Below are 26,638 nucleotides of genomic sequence, written 5' to 3'. Positions count from 1 at the left end.
ATTTTATCCTCACACCTAGGCTCTTGCAGAGCTGTTTTCCCCTGTTCCTCTTGAATCCTTTACATGCCCTTATTCAGACCCCTTTCCATCTCTGCTCTTTCTCCTTTGAGATGTTAGACCAGTGTACACTGATCCATGGCCAGATGAGTTGTACTTTTGTAGGAGGACGAGATAATGTTTGTTTCTCCAACATCTTTTCTAATGTCTAGAAATCTTTGCCTTTGTTAGCTGCAGTGTTTTGGGGGGAACTTACCCTTCAGGCCAGCTCCTCTTCATCCGTTCTGACTCAGTCCCTGGCCTAGTGCCAAGCCCAGCAGACCTGACCACTCCTTCCTTTGAATCCTCCTAGCCCTCCTCTGCCTCTGTTGACAGGGGCTTCCTTGTGTCATGTTGCACTTACCTGTTGACACATCCATCTTCTCATCTAGAGATGAGGGAACCTTGTGTTCTTCACCTTTGTATCATCATACCTGGTAGTAAGCTTAGCACAGGCTAGTGCTCAATTGACATTAAATAGATTGAGTGAAATGGTTTGACTGAATTGATTACAGGAAGTATTTACAGTAATTTGGAGATTCTTTTATTCACTTGGTGGCATCCAATGTCAAAGAGTCAAGAAGCCCAATATAAGGGGCTGCATCTTATAATTCAGACTTTTAGAGATGGAATGGGAGGGACTTCAAGGTAAGGCTGCCAGACAAAATATAGGGCATGTAATTAAATCTGAATTTCAGGTAAATAACAACGTTTTAAAAATATAGGCATATCGGGCTTCCCTGGTGGCGCGGTAGTTGGGAGTCCGCCTGCCGATGGAGGGGACACGGGTTCGTGCCCCGGTGTGGGAGGATCCCACATGCCGCGGAGCGGCTGGGCCCGTGAGCCATGGCCGCTGAGGCTGCGCATCCGGAGCCTGTGCTCCGCAATGGGAGAGGCCACAACAGCGAGAGGCCCGTGTACTGCAAAAAAAAAAAAAATATATATATATATATATATACGTATATATATATATACGTATATATATATATAGGCATATCCCTGCTGTTACACAGGATGCACTTACACAAAAAAAAATGGTTTATTTTTTATCTGAAAATACAAATTCCCGTTCTGTATTTTTATTTGCTAAATCTGGCAGTCTTACTTCAAGGTCAAATAGTCCCACTGTCTCCTGCAGGCAGTTGTAGGTGTATGCTAGGATTCAGATCGCCAATTGGTGGTCCTCAGGCAGCACTTGGCCATCTGGATTAAGACACATCTTATTTGCCCTGCAGTATGTTTTGAATTTTTCAAGTTTTGCCAAAATTGAAAAAGATGGAGATTTCCCATAAAAAATCCGAATTTTCAGGTTCTCTTCAGGGTTCTAAAGCCTGACCACACTGGCTCAGCACTCCTGTCCAGCTAGGGAACAGCTAAGCCCATTTTTTGATGGAGCGTGAGCTCTCTGGACTCCCTGCTTCTCCCCAGCATTGTGGGGAAATTTCATCTGCCAAACATTATCAGGCTTGTATGGTGTTTTTCTTAGAGTTAAGAGGAAAGTGAAACATTTTTTGAACTCAGGTCTCTATTAAAAGCAGGAAAATAAAAGGTAGCCTTTTATCAAGTGTTTCAAGAAAAATGGGAAAAATCCTCTTGGATAAGCAAAGAAATTTCCTTAGTGCATTACGTGCCAGCAAAATGAGCCTGTCTAAAGAATACAAGTAGTGGTACTGCTTTCCTTATCCCTCCCTCACTTATTCACACAGTGAACTTTAGGGCATTTGAGTTCTCGATCTCCGCTAGAACGTACAGTCCCTGACAGCAGAGACTTTTTGTCTTTTTGGTTTACTGATGTATCCTAAACCCACAGAACAGTGCTCGGTTCTTAATAGACATTTGATCAATATTTGTTAAATGAAGGAATGGATGATGTAAACCATCTGAGAGAGGGAAAATCTTCGTGGCTAGAAATCTTCAAGAAGGGAAGAAAAATGTTGCCATCTCCAATAGGATGGCGTAACTAGGTGACTGTCTATGTCTTTTTATAAATATCTTTATGGTATAGATGCCTTATAACTCCTAAGGGCAAAGGAAAATGGTTACTGAGGACAGAAGTTCTTGTCTACATCTCCAGAGCTTAGAGGGACCTTGGATGCAATTGTTTCCCCTCGTTATCAAGAAAGGAGTCCTTTGGAGAACATCTGAGGAAGCAACCAGAGGCACAGGTTAGAAAGGACTCTTTGTTGCCATGTGACCTGGTTTCTCTTCTGCCTACCACTAATATTGCCACAACACGGGGGATTCTTCCTGCAACATTGCAGAAGCCAGCCAAGCCCTCCCACTTGCTCTGTGGCTACCAAGGAAAAAGGTGCAGAGACCTTATTTTGAGCAGAAACCAGTCTCATTTTTTTTTGAAGACCAAGATCGTCATGGCCATAGTTCAGTGGAATGCTACCTAAACTCCATGGGTTTTGAGCAAAAAATCAGGACAGTTACACACTAAGTGTGAATCTGCCTACAGGGGAGAGCTTTTATATAAATGTATTCCAAACCGTCCTTCCCTCTACATGGGAGATCTGCTGGCTCTAGGGAATCTGGCTGGAATACCAAAAGCTCCTATAAAATGTACAGTTTGTTGCCCCTTCTGATTATGTCTGGTTACTGCCATATGGTCTTTATGAATTCACAGTTATTCTTAGAAAATATCCTTAGGGGTGTGGTAAAAGGGCACAGGACAGAGAAATATAGGCAAGTGAGAGTTTGGTTTTCAACCACAGATTCAACAGTCTGGCCCTAAATAATACTTCTGGCCTTACAACTAAATGCCTAGGAGTGGAGACAAGAAAACAACAGAAAAATGTAGCCAGATCTGTCACTATTACTCCTGGTAGCAAGAGTAAGATGCCTGTATTAGTTTCCTAGGGCTGCTATAACAAAGTGTCACAAACTGGATGACTTGGAACAAGAGAATTCCATTGTCCCGCCATTCTGGAGGCTAGAAGTCTATAATGAAGGTGTTAGCGGGACCATGCTCCCTCTAAAACCTATAGGGGCGGCTTCGATTCTTCTTAGCTTTTGGTGATTTGCCAGAAGTCTTTGGCATCCCTTGGCTTGTAGATACATCACTAAAATTCTTTGTCTTCACATGGCCTTCTCTCTGGGTGTCTTCTCATTGTCTCCCCTCTGTGTCTGTCTATGTGTCCAAATTTCTCCTTATGACAATATCAGTCATATTGGATTAAGGCCCATCCTGACCTTATTTTAACTTGATCATCTTCAAAGACCTTATTTCCAAATAAGGTCACATTCTGAGATACTGGGGGTTAGGACTTAGCCAGATCTTTTTTTGGGGGGTGGGGCATAATTCAACCCATAACCTCCTAATGCAGTCGTATTATTCTTTGAACTTAAGCTTTCCAGATACAACTTGTTGTTCTTCCTGTGGAATATTACATTGATTAAATTGCCTCTTTAGTTTTTCAGCTATCAGATGCTTTTCCCTGGCAGGCTGATATAATTAAGGAATGAATAACTGAATCAATAAGGAAAAGAACGTGCTCTTTCATATTTTCCAGCTGTTCCGATGATTCATTTAGGGCGCTGCGTGTGCATGTCACTGCTGAGTGCGTGCTTGTTAAGAGAGATGAGACCATGACATATAGTGGAAGAAGGGAGAGAAGGGGGTCTGGATTGTTCTTTGGTAAAAGTCCAAGAATGACATCCTTGAAGGGAGGGGACATCGTAAGGCAGTATATGGAGGAGAACACCGTCTCATGTGTGACTTTGTGTAAACAAGAAACGTTTTAAACATGTTTATTGTTTGGAAAATACATTTTATTTTAATGTTGCATGAAACACTTTGGGTTGAAGCCATGCAGGACTATATAAACACTGCGTGAGCTAATACATTTTCTGTCCAAGGAAGGATTCATTCACCGCTATCCATGATAATAACCTCTGTGAAATACCATTTTATGGAAAGTCCCATGTTGCTTTGTCTAATTCCAGTTCCCCGGTGGAAAAATTGCAAGTTTAATTCTTGGTCTTTTAAAGGATAGATAAATATAACATGTACATTATAAAAAGAAAATTATTGTTACATAAATTTAAATAGAATAAACCATAGGCTACTATTACTATTGAAGTATAATATATATCTATTGTAAAGAAATCTAAAAATAATGGGAAGCTTTAAAAAGTATATAAATTACCCATCATTCCACAATTCAGAGATAACCACTACTAATGTTTTGACATATTCTCTTCTAATATATTTCAAGTTATGCAATACTTTAAATAAAATTAGCATCGATATGTGCATGGTTTGTAACATATTTTTAAATAAATAATATATAATGAACATTTTCATACCATTAAACAATCTTCTAGCACTTTCTGTTGAGTGATTTCCTATGTGCTTTGTTTCTATTTCAGTGTCAGAGCTTTCATTTTTTAAATTACTAAAGTAATACATGTTCACAATAATTTTTTAAAAATCCCAAAAACTGAAAGAAGAAAATATCCATTGCCCACAATCTTACCATTGCAGAGATAAACAGTATTAATATTATGACATATAATGCATGGCAGTGTAATTGTCTGGATTTCTATCTTTTACTATCCACGGTATTTTTAACCTTTGTAATCCGGGCACTTAGTTCAGTGCTTAAAGCATAGTAGTTGTTTGATGTACTTTTAGAGAATGAATGAATGGATGGATGGATAGATGGAGAGGCTGCAAAGATTCAGCTTGTGGGAGAATACAATTCATTTCAGACTCAGCAACTTACTGTAGATTGAGAGACAAGATAGCTAACCCAAGGCCCTTAATGAATAGGAGCCTACTCTTTCTGTTCATCTGAACCAGCCTCCAGGCAGAGAATTCAATTTGATTTTTCTCTCATCAGTCAAACTGAAAAGCTGAAAAAGCAAAACCAGAGACAGGGAGGCAGGAAGTGGAACAGGCTTGGATGCATAGATCGGCACTGAGCTCTAGTTGTTTCTGTTGGGAAGAGCATGGGATGAGAGGAGCCGTGCTTCTCCCAGCAGTGCGCCCGAGCAGGAGCTGTGGTGGGTGGCGTTCTGCCACGACAAGCAGCCTCCATGATTGGAGGGTCTGATGATTTCCCTGGCGGATTCAGGGGTCGGTGTGACCCTCAAGGTTTTTGCCTGACCTGTTGCTAGAGTTTGCAGCAGAGGAAGACACAGTCTTCCTCTCCTGGTTTTATTTGAAGGAATTTGGGGTTCTGTTTGCTCAGATTGGAAGCAGGGCCGACAGAGAGTCTGATTGATATCTCTGGGTTATAGAAGGCACCAACCAAAGTCTCTCCTATATTTAATTGAGAAACATCTGTCTTAAGTCTCAGCATATGCCATGGGAAAGAAAGTGATCTATTTCTTAAAACCCTGCATGGAATACTCAGTTCTTGCAATAAATTATGTGGATAAATTCTTCCCATATGGGATGGTCTGGTCCTCACAAACCCTCTCCTTCCTCCCAAGCCCCTCTCCAATATAAATGTACATACAGAGAGATATAAAAACATCTGCAAATAGATAGGTGGATGGATGAATAGGGAGACAGACAGACAGACAGCCTCCAACTGCTTTTGGCCAGCAACTGTTATCACATCCCTCCTTTCTCTTAGAAGCGCCCCCAAAGCCAAGCTCAAGACCTTAGCCGTATTAACACCTTTCTCCACATTGTCTCTTCCACCCAGGAAGATCTCAATCCACCTTCTCTCTGGTCCACACCACCTATTTCCAAAGGCCTAGCTCAAAATATATTTCTTCAGGAAGCCTCATTGTTCCATTTTTACCCCAGTTTATCTTTCCCATCTCTCACCTCCTGGAGCCTTAGCCTTTGCCCCATTTTCCCGTTTGATGTGGTGGACCTGTATGTATATTTGAGGGTCAGAGTAGTTTTGCCTATTTTTCCCATGTGCAGAGTTGGACACACATAGTAGTTGGTACTTACTCATGGAGTAAGAGCCTGGTCTGAATAAATACTGTGAGAGTTGGTGGAGTTGATGTGTTGTAGTATAAACCTGGCATCTGCTAAATCAGCATAGACATCCTGGTTTTCCATACGGCTGCTATAGTCACTTTGTAGAACTGAGCATTGATGTCTTCATCTATAAAGTCGAAATGCTAATATATCTCTTTAACTACCTTTTAGATTATTTTGAGTTATATGTATGTGTGTGTGTGTGTGTGTGTGTGTGTATATGTGTATATATATATATATATATATATATATATATATATATATACGACCGCACACAAACATATCTGTTATTTACTGGACAAAAAAGAGACTTTAAAAAACGTAGTTCACTCATGGTGCCAATGTTCAGTAATATTTCCTGAATGAAACTGATGTATTGGATGTATATTGAATTAGAAGACCCCATGATAAGCATAGCACAGTCATATTCATGTATTTGGATAGAATGGATGCCTACTTGAGTGCATTAGGCGCTCTGATGGATTGGAATGTTCATCTCCAGAAGGGTGACACGTGTATTTCGGTTAAACAGTGTCCCTTGATACTTATGCTCTCCTCACTTCCTTGTTTTGCAGCTCTACAGCTCCATGGACTTCGGGAGACGGTGGCAACTCATGCATGAACGCATCACACCCAACAGGTTTTACTGGTAAGCCCCATCCTCGGTCTCACCACCCTCTTGGATAAGGAATTATCAGACAACATAGCACTCGGGACAATTCTGGACACCTTCAGCACTTGAGGTCATGTGTGTCCTAGCCCTTTGCTACTCAGAGTTTGGTTCACAGACCAGCAGCATCCGCATCACCTGGGAACTTGTTAGAAGCGCACAATCTCAGGCCCCACTAAGACTTCCTGAGAAAGACTCTGCTTGTAGCATAATCCCTGGTGATTTATGGGCTGGAGAGCTCCATGAGGAGGTCATGATGGGGTGCTCTTAGCTATGTACTAGTCTCCCTTCTTTTTGGAAAATAGTAGATATTTCATGAACCTATTCTAAAAGCAGTATTCCGAAAACATAGTCTGAAGAACATTAGTTCCACACAGTGGTTCTCCTTCCAAAGGCATTTCTGTGGTCACATAATTTTAGGTAACGGTTATCTAACTCTGCCCTCCTGGAGACTCAGGATTCACGTTAGGATATTGAAGACTCTGGAGAAGCCCAGAGGGAGGGAAGCTGCCAAACACAAAGTTACTGATTCCCAAACTCATTTCACTCCAGAATCCCTTTCTCACGTCACACCTGAATCCTTCAGAGCCACTTCTGTGGAGCACATTTTGAAAAACTTCTTTAAGAGTGAATATGTGTTTAAGATGAAGAATTAGCCCTTCCTCCAATCAGAAAATGTCATTCTTTTCTAATTGAAAAATACTTCATTAACTATATATTATGTTGTAAATTTTCGTTGGTATTATCAGGGAGAACAGATGTACTCTTGTACAAGGGGCAGGTGTTGTTATTAATTGGTATTTTTTAAATACATGCGTACTGTTGTTACCTCGGTTGTAGCAAAGTAAACTTGGTTTGATATAATTTTACGTTTTACTCTTCCTTGCTCCATGAAATGCTTCTTAGTTGTACCTCGCTTTCATTGCGGCAGAAGTGATGGCCAAATATATGTAGGGAGCATACACCAGAGTGTATAATATGCTTAAGTATGTGCTTAATTAAAAGCAGAAAAAAATTAACAGTATTTGAAAGTAGTACCTCTTCCATGTCTCATTTTAAATACCTTAGTCAGTCCCTTAAGAAGTCACAAGATGGCCATTTATGCCTTCCACAATGTGGGGGTGGTGTGTGGGTGGGTGGTGGTCATGTAGGTATATGTATCCCTGTATGTCTATACAACCATACCAACATCTTTGGAAGCAGCGTTTTCACCCAGTCCCCTCTGCACCTATAGAACTTTGTCCAGAATTAAAATGATGATTGCTGAAGCACACTGTGAAAATCAACCGTGTCGTATTATACACAAAGTACTGGGAGAACAAAGGGAATTGGGATCACTGCTTTTGACTCAATACCTTGGCTATGCCCAGTTATTTTTCCCTTTTCAGACCAACTATTATTTGGTCTGTAACTAGTATTACAATGATTATTTGGTCGTATTTAGAATTGTATTAAGATTTTTTTTCAATAGACTAAGGCGGAAAAAGGAAGTATTTGTTTTTCTGATGTTCTAGCTATATAACTACTGCCTGTTTGCTTTTTGCCAGTTTCTCAGTGCGCCAACACTCAGAAGTCCCTCAAAAAGAAAAAAGTAGCCCTCTGCTATTTCTGGAACAAACTCTTGAGATGGTAAGGCAGTTAGCCGACTAGGAAATCACGTTGACGGAGAAGGAAAGTACAGTAGACTGGATAAGACTTGTCATTGTTTCTGAAGGAAACTAAGTTAAGTGGATGAAGGGCAGCATTTTCCTTTGTTTTGCAAAGAGCAAGAAGAGAATGTTCCAGTTGCGGTCTGCCTTCCCCCTTCCTTTGTATAGCAGAAAGAATAAATCCCCAGGTCCTGGCAATTGCATTTCACCTCTTCTCCACTCTGTGCTTCTTTCGTATATGCCCCCATGGGGAAATATAAAAGTTAGTGCCTGTGCTGGCTAGCCAAGTGGTAGCTGAAAATTCCATTTTTGTGTTATCACTTCTCCGTTTCTGATGTATAATTGCTGTGATCATTCTTTTAGGTGCCGTAGGAGTTGCAGAGGAAGAGCTCCTTTTACACAGACCTTCTTTTAATTTTCCCCAATGACAGAATTCATGGCTGTTGAAAGCGCTTATGTTGGAGAGACATGGCTTGTATGGGTTAGGAGTGGAAATATCGACAGGGCACCTCCTTGAGGAAAGACAGAGTGTGCATTTCTCAGGGTGTAGGGCACAGCTTTGGTTGAGAGAGCGCCTCTCCAAGCTCTGGTTTCCGCATCTGTGCAATGGGAACAATATTCTTCTTGTCAGTTTCATGTGCTTCTTGAAAGGACCAGATATAATCCTTTCGGAACAGGACTCTTGGCAATTTCGTTTCACCATTTCAGATTTTTAATTTGTAAGTTATGTGTTAAATACTATGTTTACCAGTAGTTCTGAAGACTGTGACACATAAGTGATTTGTCATTTTTCTGGAATGCAAATTTGAATCCCATTCCCAGTGAGACTGTTTACCTGTGGACATCTGATAACAATCGAATGGGTCTAATTTACTGCCAAGAATCCACATCTCAACCTAACTTTATTGTCCTCACTCTTTCTGGAGTCATAATTCTTCTGACATGGTAAAAACAAAACAGATCAACAACCCAAAGCCCTACAGCTGCTTCTTTGGGAGGGTTGCTGCAGGGTGAAGTGGTATTCGGGACGGTGGGGACGCACTGGGGACAGGGCAGTCATGCCAAAAACAAGACATTGAAATAAAAGACTCTTATCTTGCGATATGTAGACAAATAGAGTGAACATGCTAACCAGACAAAATATTGTCCAAATATTGTTATCTATAATTTGGAGATTTTCAAATGTCTAGGGATAGAGCCTTCACGAATGCTAGGTTTCTTCTCCCCTGTCGCCCTCAGTTGACGGAAAGTAGCAACCTAGAAGGGACTTGGGGGGAAGAACACTGTGATTCAGAAAAGATTTCTGCCAAGTGTGCTGGAGAAGAATCGACCATCTCCAGTGATGATCAATGTGTAATGGCTGTGAAAATGCACAGCTATCATGATCCATTTCCTCCTTAGTGCCCCACAGTGCCTGTGGGTTAGACAGGGCATGGGGCATAATATTCATTAGCATCAATCTTGAAAGCTTCATCTAGAGATACAATTTTCTTTATGAATTCCAGATGTTCTAATGCCATCAAGAGAGGTCACCTAGGAATCTTACACCATGGAGTGACTGGGCCATCAAACTCATGCCCTGAGAATCAGACTGACGTGAACACTCGTTTATATGCAACCTTTTCACTCATTTGATACCTGGTTAACAGGCAGATTACGCTCGCATTCATCACCCCAACTGTTTTAGCAATTTTAGTTTGCACGGAGAGTACAGGAGTGGCTAAGTAGCCTAACGTAATCTTTCTCTAGTCTCTCCTTGGGCAGAGCTATTGTAGGGAAAAAGTGGGGATTTTTGTTTTTGGTTTTTGTTTTAATATCCTACTGAGCTACAAATGAATAGTATTTCCACCCTTCCATTGGAAGATACTTAACAGGCAGGCCCATTCTGCTGTGGGAAGATTGTTTCCGCTGCACATCCAATATGAACACTTGTGACGGTTCACAGCTTTGCCTCTGCAGCCCCTCACCCTCTGGAGGTGTTCACCCTCTTCTGGCCTCTTTTTCATTGAGGGAGCGGGCATCCTAGGCCTTGCTGAGTTCTCTGTGTAACTGGACTGGCCTCTAAGTGCCTCTGATCCCTGATCATTTGGTCGTACCTTATCTTGAAGGAGAGATAGAATGTGTCCTATGTCTCTTCCTTACTAACTTCCCCTTAATTGTTCTCTCTCCTGAAAGATCAGGGTCCATTTCTTCTTCCTTGCTGTCACTGCAGGAGAGTGTTCTGGTAAAGTAATACACACTAAGGTGCCAGGAACTTAAACTCTTACCTCTTTTCTGGAGTATTTGGGTTGCAAAATAGACTGGTTTTTAGATTTTAAAAACCTTATAGGAATCAACAGATGTAGAACAAGTTGTAGATTAGCCCACTTTAAGGGGCTCATGGAGAGAGTCCCTTGTGGACAGCTCTTCTGAGCTGTTGTGATGCCTGGTTGCAGGCTGGAGTGGCTGGTGTGTAGGGACAGTCGGGATGGGCTCTATTGTCCTTTGATTAAGGTCGGCTTACTCACTGTAGATTTCTAGCGATGGTTCTGCCAGCAGCTTCTTTTCTCTTCTTTTAGAAAGGTCATGAGGGAGGGTAGGGAGAATGGAAAAGCAAAACGTGTCCTCCCTGGTGTGTATAGATAGGAGATCCTAGGAAAATATCTTTTAAAGGAGAAAGGAAGGATATGGACTAAAAAACCCTTTCATTGCAATATTTCCTTTCCAATCTTCCATCGTTCTTGTTTTTCCCAGTCCCTTTCTGTGTGCCTGTGCTCTTTAATGTGTAGCCTAAACATATTGCCTGTGAATTTGTATAATCTCCCTTCTCCCCTCTTCATATGCGGTTGTAACAATTTTTATGTTATTATAAAATCTTTATAGCCATCATTTTAATTGTCTATGCAACTCTTCGTTATGTAAAGATACATACTGTATTACTCTATTTTTATTGGACATTGGAAATGTTCCTAGTTTTCACTATCATAAATAACAGTTTGGTTAATATTTTATGTATATTTCCTTAATATCTAGGATTGTTTTCTCGGACCAGTGTCCTGGGTAGCCCAAATAAAAATTTATGTTTTCCCCAGTCTCAACAGAGTGTCACGTTCAAGTGGTATGACCCAAATTCAACACTGAAAGCATTTTAGAGCAATGTAGGTTTTCACTAAACATTTTCTTGAAGAGGGTTGCAAAGAAGCATTATATCACACACCACACAGTGAGTCTTTCTAAAACTATCCTTTGCCCATATCTGTCTCTCCAAGATCTTGATCGTCATGGTAGTTACCTTGTCAACTTTTCCTTCTCTTTCCATGGGTTCTAAAACTATTCTCAGTCACAGAGATTTATTGTCCACAGAACATCCCCTTCCAGAGCACCCCTCTATCCCCACACACCTTCCTCCCCAAGTATCGTAAGCTTTTCTTATATAGAATGACCTACCCTCTCTCCTCTACCTCACCATCTATCACTCTCGCCCTACCCCCCAGGAAATCAATCTTTGTTTGCTGTATATCCCTTAGAACATGTAGGAGGGGAAATTGGTGATTGTTAGTGTTTAATGACTTTGTTCTAATTACCACTGAAAGGAGAATAATAACCTCAGAATATGTTCATTTGAGTATCTTTGACACCTGTCATTAGAGATATCAATTTTGTGCTATTGTATATTCACACCTGTGCAAGTATGAGTATTTATGCTAATACTTACTTCATTCTTGTGGCAGGCAGCTTCCGAAATGGCCCCCAATGACCTCTGTCTTCTGGAGACCATGCCATTGTATAGTCCCCTCCCTTTGAGTTTGGGCTGCATTTAGCGACTAGCTTCTAGTGACTTGAATGTGGCACAGGTGATAAGATGTCACTTCGGAGATTTGGCTATCAAGGGACAATGGTTTTTGTCTTAGGTGCATTCTTGTAATTGCTTTGTGAGCTGCCCAATGGAGAGGCCCATGTGACAAGAAACTGAGGGAGGTTAGAGTCAGTAGTCAGTGGGGAACTAAGGGCCTCAGGCCAACAGCTTGGTTCCAATGAGGAACAACCGAATCCTGCCAACAATCATGTGAGTGAGCTTGGAGGCAGGTCCTTCTCTAGTCAAGCCTTCAGGTGAGTCTGCAGCCCTGGCCAGCACATCTATTGGAGGCTTGTGAGAGACCCTGAGACACAGGCACCCAGTTGAGTCATGCCCAGATTCCTGACACATAGGAACAGTGAGATGATAAATATTTGCTGTTTTTAGCTGCTAAGTTTTTTAGTGAGGTTTTCTGAACTTGTTTCATTCTATTCTATTCTGTTTTACATTTTGATGGGCAGGATTTTGCTTTGTGAGAATAATGTTTATTGCCTGTGTGTGTGTGTGTGTGTGTGTGTGTGCGCGCGCGCGTGTGCGTGCACATGAGCCAAGTGTGCACATTCCTGTTCAGAGAAGTGCTCATTTCCCTTACAAAAATCCCAAATATCTGAGTCCTAGACTTACCCAGCTTAGCCTAGTAGCAGCTGTGAGGGTGGACCAATAGGGCAGAGAAGCAGGAAGTGAAAATGGGGCATGATTACCTTGAGATAATGTGGCTGGGTGAACCCTCTTACACCTTCACTTCAGTTTAAACTCTGTAGATCTTACCTGTTCTGGAATGGGTTCTGTTTTGCTTCAAGGATGGGCTCCTAAACTGTGGTTCCAGAAGAACTACATGGCGTGCCACCCTTTGGCTATTAATACATTATCCGTGACAGAGACAGAGTTAAGGAACAGGCAGAGTGATTTGAGATTGCTTCCTGGAAAGTCAAGGTCTTTTCAAACAAAGTTAACATTATTGGGTGAATTTTTGAAGCTGCATCTGCGATTTTGCAAACACAGTCACTTGCAATCTCAAATAATGGGATTTAGGCATCGACCTCGTGGAAGGAATCAGGTTTAGAGGCCCTTTGCGAACCAGGGTATGCCACAAATAATATTTGATTCAACTTTCCCTTACATTTTTTAAATGGTGTAGCAATTTAAAAATACATTCAAAATAATACATGCAGCGTCAGGAGGGGAGATGTGAAAGCTCAGCTTGCAAGCGGAAATCAGTTCTCCTTTGCTGAGGGGGCCACCCATATGCTGCATGTCTGGTTGCATATCATGGCCTTGGAAGAGCTGCCTTAATGTCGAAAGCAAATGCAGTGTTCGAAAGCTACATGTGGTCGTCAATCCAGTGCGCTGAGGAAAACAGAACACTCACCTCTTTGGTTGAAGTCAAGACCTGTTGGACTCACGTGGTGATCATGCTTAGCATAGATGAGTTCTACAAAGGAGGGGACATAAGGGGACATAAGTAGCTGTAGACTTAAGTGAATTCTTTACTGTGAAGGGAAGGCATCATATTTGACCCTGCCTTGGGAAATCTGAAAAGATTTCTGTGTGTCAAAAAGAATTCAGAGATAGCCACATCCACTCACCTAATTCAGTGTAAGAAAAATTCCAAGATACAAATGGAAACACCATTTCTTCTTTCCCCAGCTTTTTGGCTGGTTTCTCTGGAGTTAGAGACACATGGTTTCCAAATGCTTATTCCACTCTGATGATTCTGTGAAGGACATGAGAAGTAGTCCTTCAGCTCAGAGACAGACAAATCTCACTAATAAACTTCCAGAGGGGAGCAAATTTGATTGTTCTCAGTGGGTGAGATTTCAGAGGTTATTGTCCTTTGGGGAGGGGTCAGGAGAGGCCCACGTGGAGTAAAGCACTTTGACTGCTCTAGTCTTCCTGAAACTCAGATTGCCTAAATGGCAATGGCTTGTTCCCTACATAAAGAAGTGGGGACATTGAATACATTGATAGTAGTGAGCTGGGCTTAGTAGCCTTGACTAGGGAATCTGAGAATTGGAGGGTCAGGGAGAGGCCTAGAGAGAGAAGAAAGAGAAGGATATTGAGCTGAGCAGCCCAAGGAGAAAGCATCCAGCCGAAGGCTCAGAGGCTGTTTAACACATAGATTGGATACAGGGTTGCAGGCATGCGGAATCACCCTTTTTCTTGTTGAGGAAATCTAAGGGTGCTCTGCCCCATTTTGGGTTGGGGCGTATATTAATCTGCTTAGGCTGCCATTACAAACTGCCACAGACTGGGTGGCATCAACAGTAGAAGTGTATTTTTTCCCACTTCCGGAGGCTGGAAGTACGAGTTCAGGCTGCCAGCATGGTTGGTTTCTGGAGAGGACTCTCTTCTTGGCTTGTAGATGGCCACCTTTTTGCTGTGTCCTCACATGGTGGAGAGGAAAGGCTAGCTCTCTGGTGTTTCCTCTTATAAGGATGCTAATGTGATCATGGGGACTCCACCGTGATGACTTTATCTAAACCTAATTACTCCCCAAAGGTCTCATCTCCAGATACCATTGCCTTGGGGGTTAAAGCTTCAACATATGAATGGTGGGGGGTGGGGGGTGCGGACAGGGGGCGGACAGGCACAATTCAGTCCATAGCAGGGTGTAAAGCAGGGAAGACCTTAAGAAGAAATGCAAACTTGCCAGAGAACTTCTCACCAAGAAGAGTCCTGGAGCAGAAGTGTCTGAGGCTTGTAGGAAAAGATGGAGAGGCAATGCTAAAACTACAAAAATAATTTTTAAAAGACACAAACACAATTTAACTACTTTTTTTCTGGTTGTAGAGTCAATACAAGCTTATTGTATACGTTCAAGGAAAGGCAGGAAAATAAAAAGAAAATAATTCCTTCTAATTTCACTGCCCAGAAAACACCACTTAAAAAATCAAGTACTTCTTCATAGACTTTTTCCCCTATTATAATATAGTATAATTTTCAATATATTTAAGTTTTTATTACAATTGAGGTCATGCTGTTTATAAAATTTTGTATCTTTTTAAAACATACTTGAATCTCTTCCTGTACCATTCTCTACACTCTCTAAACACAATTTAAAACTTGCATTACTTACATTGTATCTTAATGGGTGGCTATATAATAATTTAATCACTCTACTATTATTTTATATTGATCTTGCTTCTGCACTTTTACTATTAAGGAAGGCAGTGGAATGTTGTTTTGAAAACCTTTAAGTAATTACCTTTTCAAGGTCTGATTATTATAATTTTTAAGGATAGACTACCAAAACAATATGTATATATATAAATATTAGCATGCCAAATTGTTCTCTGGAAAGTTTATACCAATTTGCACTCCAACTAGTGAAATACCATTTCACTGCACCTCATAAAAATTTAATTTAAAAAAGTAATCTAGTTTAATATGCAAAAATGGATTTTCCTTGTTTTAATTTGCATTTCTTATCAGACTGGTGAGCTTAGACATATATTTATTAGCCATTGTATTTCTTTTATGTGACCATCTGTTTTTGCTTCTTCTTTATTATGGGCATTTTTATATGGTCTCATTTTGTTTCAATATTGTCTCCAGTTTGTTCTTTGGATTTTAATTGCCTTATGATATCAAACATACTTTTTACTTAAAAAAAATGATCAAATCTTTTTATTTTTCCTGTTATAATGTCTTCTATTACTTTATGTTTAAATCGTGCCCTCAACCTGTGGTCATGTAAATATTAGCTGAAGTTTTCTGATTTGTAATGCTTCTTTACTAAATAGTATATATAATATGTATATATTATATATTAGATTATATATATTAAAGACTGTGCATTCTCCTATATTATGCTTCAGAAATCTCATATTGATAGTTGTCTATTTCCTCTTGTGACTATAATTTAATCATTTTTATAATTTAATAATTTTATCCACACTTATTGATATTTTTAGGTTTTATAGGATTTTTATTTTTTTAAGTAATTAAAATCCAGTGAACATCTTCCCACCTAATTCTGTGCCCATATTTCTGACTGTTTCCTCTGATGGTTTCCTGCAGGAGAAACTCTGGTCGGAAGTTAGGGACCGTTGATGTTGGTAGCGTTTGTCAGCAGCCTTTATTCTGCTGGATTGGTCAGTCCTCTGTGCCCTGAGCCAGACCAGACTGTGTTTAATTATTGTTTATAACACAACATAGTGCCTGGCTGGGCAAGTCTCCTCTCCTGCAAAACATAACAAAACAAAAAAACAAAAATAGAACCTTTTCTTCTTTTTCCAAATATTCTTGACTTATCTTACTCATTTGTTCATCCAGATAAATTTTTTTTTTTTGCGGTACGCGGGCCTCTCACTGTTGTGGCCTCTCCCGTTGCGGAGCACAGGCTCCGGACGCACAGGCTCAGTGGCCATGGCTCACGGGCGCAGCCGCTCCGCGGCACGTGGGATCTTCCCGGACCGGGGCACGAACCCGTGTCCCCTGCATCGGCAGGCAGACTCTCCACCACTGCGCCACCGGGGAAACCCCATCCAGATAAATTTGAAATAACTTCGTCATTTTTCAAAATGTCCCTCGTTCCCCCTCCCTATAAAGCAACTATTTAGATTCTTGATTAGAATTGCAGCAAAGCTGTAAATTCATTTGGCAAGAACTGAATAGTTTCAATATCCAGTTTTCATTTTTGGCCATATGGTTTGTCTCTCCTTTTTCACTATTTCTTTGTTCCTCAGTAAAAGTTGTATCGTTTTCTTTATACCAGTCTTACACATTTCTAGTTAATATTATTTCTAGGAATTGTTACTTTTGGTGCTATTGTAAGTAAAGATATTTTGTACATAACATCTTTCTTCAGATTGGCATGACCGAATTGGATAGCCATGAGGTGTATTTGTAATTTGCCTACATGCACATATAGTTGGTGCCCTAAGATTCTTTTGTTTTTCTTTTAAATGTTGAGTTTTTAAAATAAATTTATTTATTTAGGCTGCGCTGGGTCTTAGTTGCGGCATACGGGATCTTTAGTTGCAGCGTGTGGACTCTTAGTTGCGGCATGCAAACTCTTATTTGCGGCATGCCCAGACCAGGGATCGAAGCCTGGCCCCCTTGCATTGGGAGTGCAGAGTCTTACCCACTGGACAACCATGGAAATTCTGGTGCCCTAAGATTCTTTACATTATAGAGAAAATACATGTTTTAAGAAATTTGAAATGACCAGGAGAGTGTGATATGGCTAGAGATTCATTCCTGTCGGGGGGTGGGGGATTGAGGATTTAAACAGGAGAAGAGCTTTGCCCTTAATAGCTTTATGACATTGGGCAATTGTACTTAATCAGCTGGTGTCCTTTCTGACTGATGGGGCATCCGTATACCCTGCCATTGCCTCCTGGCTGAATGTCAGTCCTCTAGCCTGGCAAGTAGTAAGTGCTTAATAAATATTAGATATAAAATTAATAGTAAAACAGCTTATAATATGAGGGGATAATTGGAAGAAATGACCATCCTCGTTAATTTGGAGGCAGATAACACTTAGCATCTCTTTGAAAGTGAGCAAGGTCTGCATATCCTTGTTTTCCCTCTACATTCAAATCACATTTATTACCTAACAGTCAGTGTTTGTATTTCTGATCTGTTTTTCCAGGTATCAGCATATGTCTTATTATTATACATGTTAAAGGTATTTTTAGAGAAAAATATTTCTAGCTTGATGTTAATAAAATTCATAAAACCATAAACTAAAGACTGTGTTGAATCAGAGCCTGTGTGCTTTTACAGACGTGATGCAAATGTTGAGACGAATCCACGCAGGTTGCCAAGGGAGTGTGGCCAGAAACGGCAAGCCCCAAAAGAACAGTAGAAGAAATGTCATGATTGCTCAGAAGCTGAAGGGCCCAGGTTAGCCTGGTATGCCAAGTGAAGGCTTCTTGGAGACGGGATTGAAGAACCTTGAAGAGTGGGTTGACTTGGCAAGTAAGAAAGGGAGACAGGTTCTCCTGGGAAGGGAAGCTGATTAGAGCAAAGCCGAAGTCATAGCATGTTTGGAGAGCAGTCAGTAGATCTACTAGAATAGGGTTTTCAGCCTCAGCATTTTTGACATTTTGGTCTGGATAATTATCGTCTGCATTGTAAGAGGTTTAGCTGGATTCCTGGCCTCTATTCCATAAATGCTCACAGTACTCCTCTAGTTGTGAAGAACAGAAATGTGTCTAATATTCAGATACTGTCAAATGTTCTCTGAGAGGCACCCCCCTCCCCCCATCGAGAATCGCTGTGTTAGGAAAATAGGATTTGCGTTGAGGGGCAATGAGAAATGATGCTAGAGATACAGACTAGATTCGGACCGTGAAGGGCTTCAAATACCAGGTGAGTGGTTTAGACGTGTCTCTCTGGGTAAAGGAGGGCATTCATATTTGTGCAGGGGAATGACATGATCTTCATGTTTTATGAAGATTTATTAACATTAGGCACTTTCCTTGAGATGCTTAAGTGCATTGTGTGCAGCTCTGTCAATAGATAAGCTACTGATTGTCCTCAAGACAGATGCGAATCTTCTAAAGTACCTTGATCTCAAGTTTCATTCTCCAATGAATAATTATGGAATTGTGGACTTTAAAAAATATATGCCTAGTGTATATTTTTAAATAATACATTCCTGTTTATACTTTAATTGATACATTACATATTTTTATTGAACTAATGATTTAATCATTTTAACACACACTTTATACTTTCTTGTCCTCTTCTAATTTTTGTACACATAAAAGTAATTTTTCACCAAATTATAGTTGTAATATGTCCCTGCATTTATATCTTTTGTTTTTTCACTTTTAACCAACCTAAGTAATTTTCTGTATATGGGCCTAGTATTTATAATGATCATTTTCAAGTGGCAGAATATTCCACTGGATTGATAAACTCTCTTTTATAGCAGAGAATTATGGAAAAGTTAGAGTGGAAAGGACCCTGAAAGATGATCTGGTCTAGTGATTTCTCCACTAGTGCTCTCAGAAGTTCTGTGGGGCTTCTGATAAATTGCCCCAGGGACTACCGGGTACACAGAGAAGCCTTAGGGGTGCTAAGTGATCAGGTCCTTGGCCCCATCATTTTTGCTTCAGCCAGAACTACTCAGCTTCTTAATGTTTTATATATCAGGCTTACGCATAAGATTTCTTTTGAAGATAGAAGACCATTCGTTAAAGAAACAAACAAAAATGTTTATAAAATCATTGATCTAGACTGGTCTTTTCATTTTACACGAGCTGCATACTGGTATAAGAGTCTTCAAGTTATCCTTCCTTAGTGCTTGCACCACCCTGAAGTGTCCAGTTCCATAGTGTAGATGCTTACCGAATGGCTAAAATCTTGCGGAAGAACCTAAACTATTGTGCTAATGAGGACACTACCTGATGACCCTCGACTCTGTCAAGGGGCTCACCATGTTTTGGTGAGAAGATAAATGTCCACACTCACGTGGAAATGATTTTGACAAGTTAAGTGATAATTTATAGAGCCAGGTGTGAGAGAGGGTGAAAGTCTATGGTGATTGGATTGGAGGAAATTAACACTTTCATTTACTGGTGGCAAATGGCACTGAGCCCAGGTGTTGTGACTACACCCTAGCTTGTTTTGTTCTCACAGGGATGTTTAAAACAGAAAATACCGTTAGGCAGTTAGGCTTTTTCATCTGTCAGCAAATTGCTTTTCAAAGGCAGCAGTTTTCCTTCCATGTACATGTTTGTTTGTATCTGAATCTAGCAGTTGACGTGTGTATTACTACCTTGATCTCCTTTGCTTACAAATACAATGACGGAAAAAACTGTCTTTCGAGAATCCTCAAATTCTCCCAAGTCAGGACTCATCCCCCTCTTTAGGCCTCTTACTCAAATCTGCTCTATGGAAAGACAGCCTGAATGATGGATTAGGGCCATGCCCCGCCCCTTTTCCATCTCCCCACTGGCCAGCTGTGTCATATTCAGACATTCTCCAACCTTTTCCCTTAATGGTGTTGAAGAGAATCTGTCAAGTAATTCAGGCAGAACCATGCACAGTAGAGGCAGAGAGAGAGCCCTGGGGTGGGGGTGTGGGGGTCCCTGCTCTGCCCACTGAGCATTTCAGAAGGATACGAGGAGATTGAAGCGTTGCAGAGGTTGGACCCTGGAACCCGTCTGATCTATAAAAGACACCAAAGTGTGCAGTAATTGCCAAGGAGCTGGGCCAGAAGCACTGGAGGGTTTAAAATGGGATGGCCATGCACTTGTCCGAGTGATGCTGGGAATGAGAGGTCCAGGAACCTGCGTCATACATTTCTAAGCCCCGCCCCCCATTTAACAAGTGTCGCTTAAAGAAGTGACAGTGAAATAGGACAAATAGAGCTGGGTTTTAGGACTATTTTCTACTTCCGTGGAAGAAGAGATTTGAAACATGAGTGACATGATAGGGGGAGTGATGCTATGTCTCCTTTTGTTCTTTCTTTTCTTTGTTTTTCTTTTTTATTATTTTAATGTGAGATTTGTTAGGATTTTCCAGAGCAAAGAGAAACTCAGCACGTTAGGAAGAGAAAATCCCTGACCTGTGAGGTGTAGTGAAAAGAGCCTGAGAAGGAGTCAGGGCTTTCAGGTGCTAATTGTGTTTCTGCCACTGGAATAGCAGTCAGGCCTTGGGGCACTCATAGGATTCCCGTGGCTTTCTGCATCTTCGTCTGTAGAATTTAAAGAGCTGACTAGAAGGTCTTGAAGGTTTGGTCCAATGCTTTCATCCCAGGAGTCAATGATCCACTTGTAGCCTGAGTGTTGATCTCCAACATTAAGTGGTGGCAGAAGAGAAAATCCTGTCCACTCCCCTGATAGAGAGAATTTTGTGTCTCAGATGATGGACAAGGGAAAACCTGCGGTGGATTGACCTAAGGTGCTCGTTAAAAACGCAGATTCTTGGGCCCCAGCCTGAAACTCTTGATCTGAATCCGCAGACCCTGGCCTCAGGAATCTATTTCAGCGCTCTCTCAGTAATTTCTTTGCCCAGTAGGTTTTAGAAACCAGAGGAGGTGGCTAGGAAGTGGTTTTGAAAACCAGGGGGGCAAGTGAGCGGGGTCCTAGGTGTTGTGCTTTGAGTCGTACCGACGGGGGCCCCTTACCAAAACCCCTCTCCTTTCTCCACAGTACTTGACATCCACCGTGAAAGAGCAGTTCCAACCAGTGAAGACATTGCCACCTCCAGGCATCTTTTAAAAATGCATACACTCCATGCTAAATGAGATAATACATTTAAGTGTGCTTTGAAAGCTGGAAGGCATTATTAAAATGCTTTGTAACTGTAAAGTGCTGTATAGATGGTAGTCATTATTAAAATAATACCTCTAGTTTTTATTAACCCTATGGCATAAATGAGGTTATGGATTTTATCTATGTCCATATAGATGTACTTACTAAGGATTTCTATTCAAGAGACTGTTTGGAGTCCCTACTCTGTGAATAGTGTATTCATACAAAGGGACATAAAGGACAGTAAGTGTGGGTTATTGTTCCAATGCTTAATTATCTCTTAAGTAATAAAATTGTACTTCCAAACCCATTGCCGTGGAACTTTGCGGTGCCTTTGGACTGTGTGTGGCAGGTATTTTCTCAGCCTGGCTGTGGGCTCATCCATTTGACTTGTGTTGACAAAGTTTAGCAGATGTGACACAGCAGAAACTTTTAAAGTGCCTGCCTGGTTGGGGTGTGCGTCTTTTCCCTCTGCCATCCCATGGTAGCTGTGACCCCCTCATTCCAGGCTCCATAATGAGGAACATGAGGCACACATACACCTGTACCTCTGCACAGCCCAGCTCTGCCCCAATTCCTAGCTTGGAGCAGAGTGTTCCATGGAGCCCAGTCTAGACAAGCTAATTCCCTAGCTGGCCCTGGATGTATGAGCATAAATAACTGTTGTTGTAAGCCATTGCATTTTAGCATGGGTTATTATGCAGCAAAAGCTAGTGATACAGCAGGGCAAAGAAAATTGTGACACATGGACTAGTGTCTGATACAAAGGACAGTGGTGAATTGCCACAAGAGATGGCGGGGCCAGGGGAGGTGACATCAGTAAAGCCTTCATGGAGGAGGTGGCATTTGAGAGGAGCCTTGACAGATGGGTTCAGTTTCCATAGGCAGACCTCTGTTTGTGCTCATGGGCCTTCTGGTGTGACGTAATGGTGGCATATCAGGCAGAGGAAGGAGCAGGAGAAGAGCCTCAAAGTAGGAGAACATGCGGTGTGTTTAGAAAATGTTAATAGTTCAATCTATCAGGAAGTTCAAGTTCTACGCTCATGAGAGAAGAGATGCCGGTAAGGCTGGAAAAGAAGATTAAAACGATAACTTAGAGGCTTTAAATGCCAGGTTGAAGATTTTGCAGTTAATACACTTGAAGGGCTCTGCTCAGTGATAGGCATACTTGGGACCAGCCATTAGGAAGGTCATTCTCGCAGTGAGATGAAGGGCAAATCATAGAAGGAAGAACTGGGGTCCAGGTGGCCCATTAAAAGGCTATTACTGGGGACAGCAAATATTGGAAAGAGTAGATGGACCTTCAGGAACTTCTAGAAAATGTGCTTCACAGTTGAAAAAGAAAAAGAACATCTTGAAGAATAGAAAATAAATCTAAATCCTTCTTCCATTCTAGAAAGTTGTTTCCTGTCTTTATAATATCTAAAAACTCAAGTTCTACTTGGAACTAAATCAACAAGTGATAGTGACCACAGATTCAAAGACTTTACTAATAAATTTTTTAGTGAGTGTTTAAATGCAGCATGATATTAACACACTTAATGGAAAACCATACTCTGGACTTAGATGTAATTTCCCCCAGTGTAAAAAGACACTAAAGCAATATTCCCTGTGCATTTTTGTATTTATTTGCTTGTTTTTTCGGGGGATGGGTGGGTGTTGTAGGCAGTGCCCCCTTGGTAAGTAGACTTTGAGACAGGAAATTGTGTGTAGCGGGTTTACTGGAGCTCAGGAATAACACCCCTGTGAGGGGTGAGGCGGGCAGTGTTGGCCAGGGAAGGAGTCGGCTGTGAGGCATTTGCAGTGACTGATCCCATGAGAGCTGTGTAGCTGGGATGGCCCTTCAGAGATGTCCAGCCTTGAGCCAAGGGACTGAGCCTTCCTACCTCCACGCTGACTGTCCTTAAGTTGTGGGCTACCACTGGGGAAGGGTGTGAACTTGGTGAGGTGCTATCACCAGCTGTGGGAAATTCCAGAGAGGGACTCAGCTGGGAGTCATCAGCTATTCACACTTCCAACACTGGGAGTGAGTGCCTGGAAGAGAGTGGGGTCTGGATAGCCCACCACTGTATCCACTACAGTGGGGCCAGACAGGTTTGCTCCCAATCCTGTTCTTGTTCCTAAGAGGGAAATGAATTTTGATAATAATCACAGTAAATAACAAGGCAATCATAAACAACGTTGTAAGATAAGTAATGATGATAATCATCAATTATCATCTATTGAGGGCTCAGGCTGGGCCAAGTAATGTGCTTTGTCCCTGGCACCTGTTATTGCAATTGTCTTTTAACAAGCGTGCAAGCAGAACAACGCAGTGGCCCAGGGTCGAGGGGGTTGGCTGCAGACTGCCTAGGTTGGAATCATGGTTGTGCTGCGTATTAGCCGTGTGTTCTTGGGCATGCGGGGCCTCAGTTTCTTCATTTGTAAAATGGGATTAGCACCAAGTCTGTCCCATAATGTTTGGGCGAGTGTTATGAATGAGGAGAGAGTGGGGCTGATATTTCTGTGTTGAAAGCCCACACTGTCAAGTTTAATTTTTTGGTGTTTGTGGGAGGAGAGGCCAGAGAAGGGTGCCACAGCAGGGGTCCTGCTCAGCAAGAGGGTGTTGGGTGTTTTGGCAGTGGGAGGGTCAGGGCTAAAAGTACAGCGAAGGAGGGCGGTGCGGTGGGTAGGAGGCTGCAGGAGGGAGTCGGCTCACAGGTTCTACAAGCCTTTCTCACAAAAACCCTGCCGCAAAAAGAGCAAAACCTAGGGAGTCAACACTTTTTTGTTCTGAACCTCATCCTTGGTGGTTTGCCTGAGGGAGCTCCACTGCTAACTTTCCCCCAGGCCGTGGAATGCGTCTGTTTAGATGCTTTCATTCAGACCCACTATGGTGCCAGGCTCCATCAGATACTTTTTGATGGAGGTAAAGGTCTTTTAGGCTCAGAAATCTACCCTGGTTATAGAAAGAGGCTTGTCACTCCAGGTGTGACTGCTGAGACCAGAGAGAAGCCGCAGCAGCAGGGAGGTGACCATGGAGAAACTTACTGTTGTATGTCGTTAATCACTAATTGCTGAATGATTTTATTATACGGCAGCCATAAAATATCACTTGAGGTTTTACAGCCAGTTCTTGCTTTAAGAAAACAGTTTCTTATGTCAAAATGACTGTTAAATTAAGTGATTCCGTATTAAATATCCTACGGACTCCAGATGATTGATGGGGCCGTATAATGAATAAGAACCTTCTGGCTGCTCAGAGGAAATCAGCAGCCGTTGACCTTGGGAACAGCCATTGACCTTGGGAACCCAGGAGAGACATTACTGGCTTCTAAGAGACACCTGGACAATTAAAGTGGGAAGGGAGTCTTGAGAAAATAGACCCAGCTTACGGACAAGGAAACTGAGGCCCAGAGAGGTCAAGAGACTCACTCAAGAGCACTGCATATATCATGCCGCTGTTACCCTTAATTATATACCGTTCCCATTATTCCCAGCTGTCCTTACTATCCCCATTTTATAAATGACAAACCGAGTCTTGGAAAACTCTTTCATACATTACCTCAAGTACACAAGTACAGCCACTTCTGAGATAAGTTGTGATGTCTTCCAATGACACCTATTTGCCTTTTGCCCTGGGTTTGCTTTTACGTATTCTGGGTGATGGTAGATCCAGTAAAATCACCTAAGACTAGATTGTTTTGGCCTTGCTGGGTATTTCCATCGACGCATTCACAATTTCAGACTGGAAGTACTCTGGGGACGGTGACTGTATACCAGCCACAGTTGCTTCCTTCAGAGATCAGCTGGGAGACCTGATCTGAGATGTCAGATGCCTGAGTGTTCACCTGTGTGATCTACGTAATTGTGCCACGGGAAACTGGAGGGTGGGGTGGGTCTCACAGGTGGTGGCACTTGAGCTACGGCGGCAAGGTGAGAGCTAGCAAAGCCAAAAGAAGGAGAACGTTTCAGCCAGGGCCGCAGCAGGAGCTAGAGGGTCCGAGACAGAAATAAGTGTGATGTTTTGGAGGTGCTGAGGAAGTCGGGGCTTCTGATGTACACTGGGTACACCTTGGCCAGGTAGGATGGGATCTGACTGTGAAGGGCTTAAAATCCAGGCAGAGGAGTTGAAACTTCTGGAGCTCATGTTGTCTTAATGTTTATCTTTGCTGATTTTTATCAACCGATCATTTGCACTCCTGTCTTCCCCCATCTATATTGTAAACTTTTTCTAGGCAGAGATCCTGCCGGACAGTTTATCTCTATATACATTGCCTCACACAGTGTTATATACAGAAATAATTACAGGGAAGAAAGAAGGAAGAAAGGAAGAAAGGAAATTAGGAGGCAAGAAGGGAGATCAGGAAGAAGGGAGAAGGCGAGAACAGACCTGCCTGCCGTATTGATAAAAGGCCCCTTGAAATAAGCCTGAAGAAGTTGCTAGGCAGAGGAGCTAAGCTGCCCTGGAGAAAACTTAGCCAGGCTCAGCTCTGCGGCAGTCCTGGTGTCCTCATGGTGGCAGCACTGGGCATCCTGCTAGCTCCCGTAGTGCCTGCAGGTGGCCCCAGAGTGCTACCCTAGCGTTACTTCTCCACTCATTATTTAATTCTTTCAACAAAATTAATTCTTTCATTATTTGCTCGGAGCCAGGCACCGTGCTAGGCACCAGGCTATGGTGGTAGACAAAACAGACATGGTCTTTGTCCCCTTAGTCCTTATAGCCCAGCAGGGAAAACAGACGGTAGTGAAATAATCAGGTAAAGATGTAATTGCTAACTGTGGTAAAAGCAACGAAGGATGAGTAAATATTGCGATGTGAGGGTAAAACCGAGGGACCGGCTTAGTCTGGGAGTCTGGAAGGCCTGCCTTCATAGTGTATATGTAACAGGGAGCCTGACCTTGTCAGATGCACAAATATACTTAAAATCAAACTATGTAGGGTGCAGGTATTGAGGAGTCTGTGCACGGGTCCATCTTTCTTAATCTCGGTGTGAATGAATATGAGGAGATTCAGTAGTTGTGGCTAGCATCAGGAATCCTAGTCTTAATCTAACTCTCCTGCTAAGAAATTATGTGTTTGTGGTTAATTGTCCCCTTACACTTTAGCTTCCTTACCTGAATGAAGAATGAGAAGTTTGTACCAGCATCCTAGCTACTCAAAGTATAGTCCAGGGACCAGTGCTGGTCCAAAAACTGCTACTGATTTGTGATAAGTATAAATAAGTACATCCATTGAGAATCTTTAGAAACTTCTGTAGCACTGTGACATTCGATGATTTTTTTTTTTTTTCGGTAAGCGGGCCTCTA

The 26,638-nt window shown here is 41.9% G+C and overlaps 1 protein-coding gene across 5 annotated transcripts in view; it reads left to right on the top strand.

The window, feature by feature from the left end:
* The window catches only part of SORCS3 (sortilin related VPS10 domain containing receptor 3), a 612,586-nt gene that overhangs the window by 390,581 nt on the left and 195,367 nt on the right, over nt 1-26,638 (top strand). For all 5 annotated transcript variants that reach the window (XM_060286394.1, XM_030865557.2, XM_060286392.1 and 2 more), the window contains exon 5: nt 6,559-6,632. In XM_060286394.1, the coding sequence (XP_060142377.1) occupies nt 6,559-6,632 (74 nt within the window). The remainder of the gene's footprint in view (nt 1-6,558; nt 6,633-26,638) is intronic.

The sequence above is a fragment of the Globicephala melas genome, chromosome 16, assembly GCF_963455315.2.
Source record: "Globicephala melas chromosome 16, mGloMel1.2, whole genome shotgun sequence".
Taxonomy (NCBI): domain Eukaryota; kingdom Metazoa; phylum Chordata; class Mammalia; order Artiodactyla; family Delphinidae; genus Globicephala; species Globicephala melas.
Note: the sequence above shows the minus strand (reverse complement) of the source record. Positions and strands in the feature narration are given on the sequence as shown.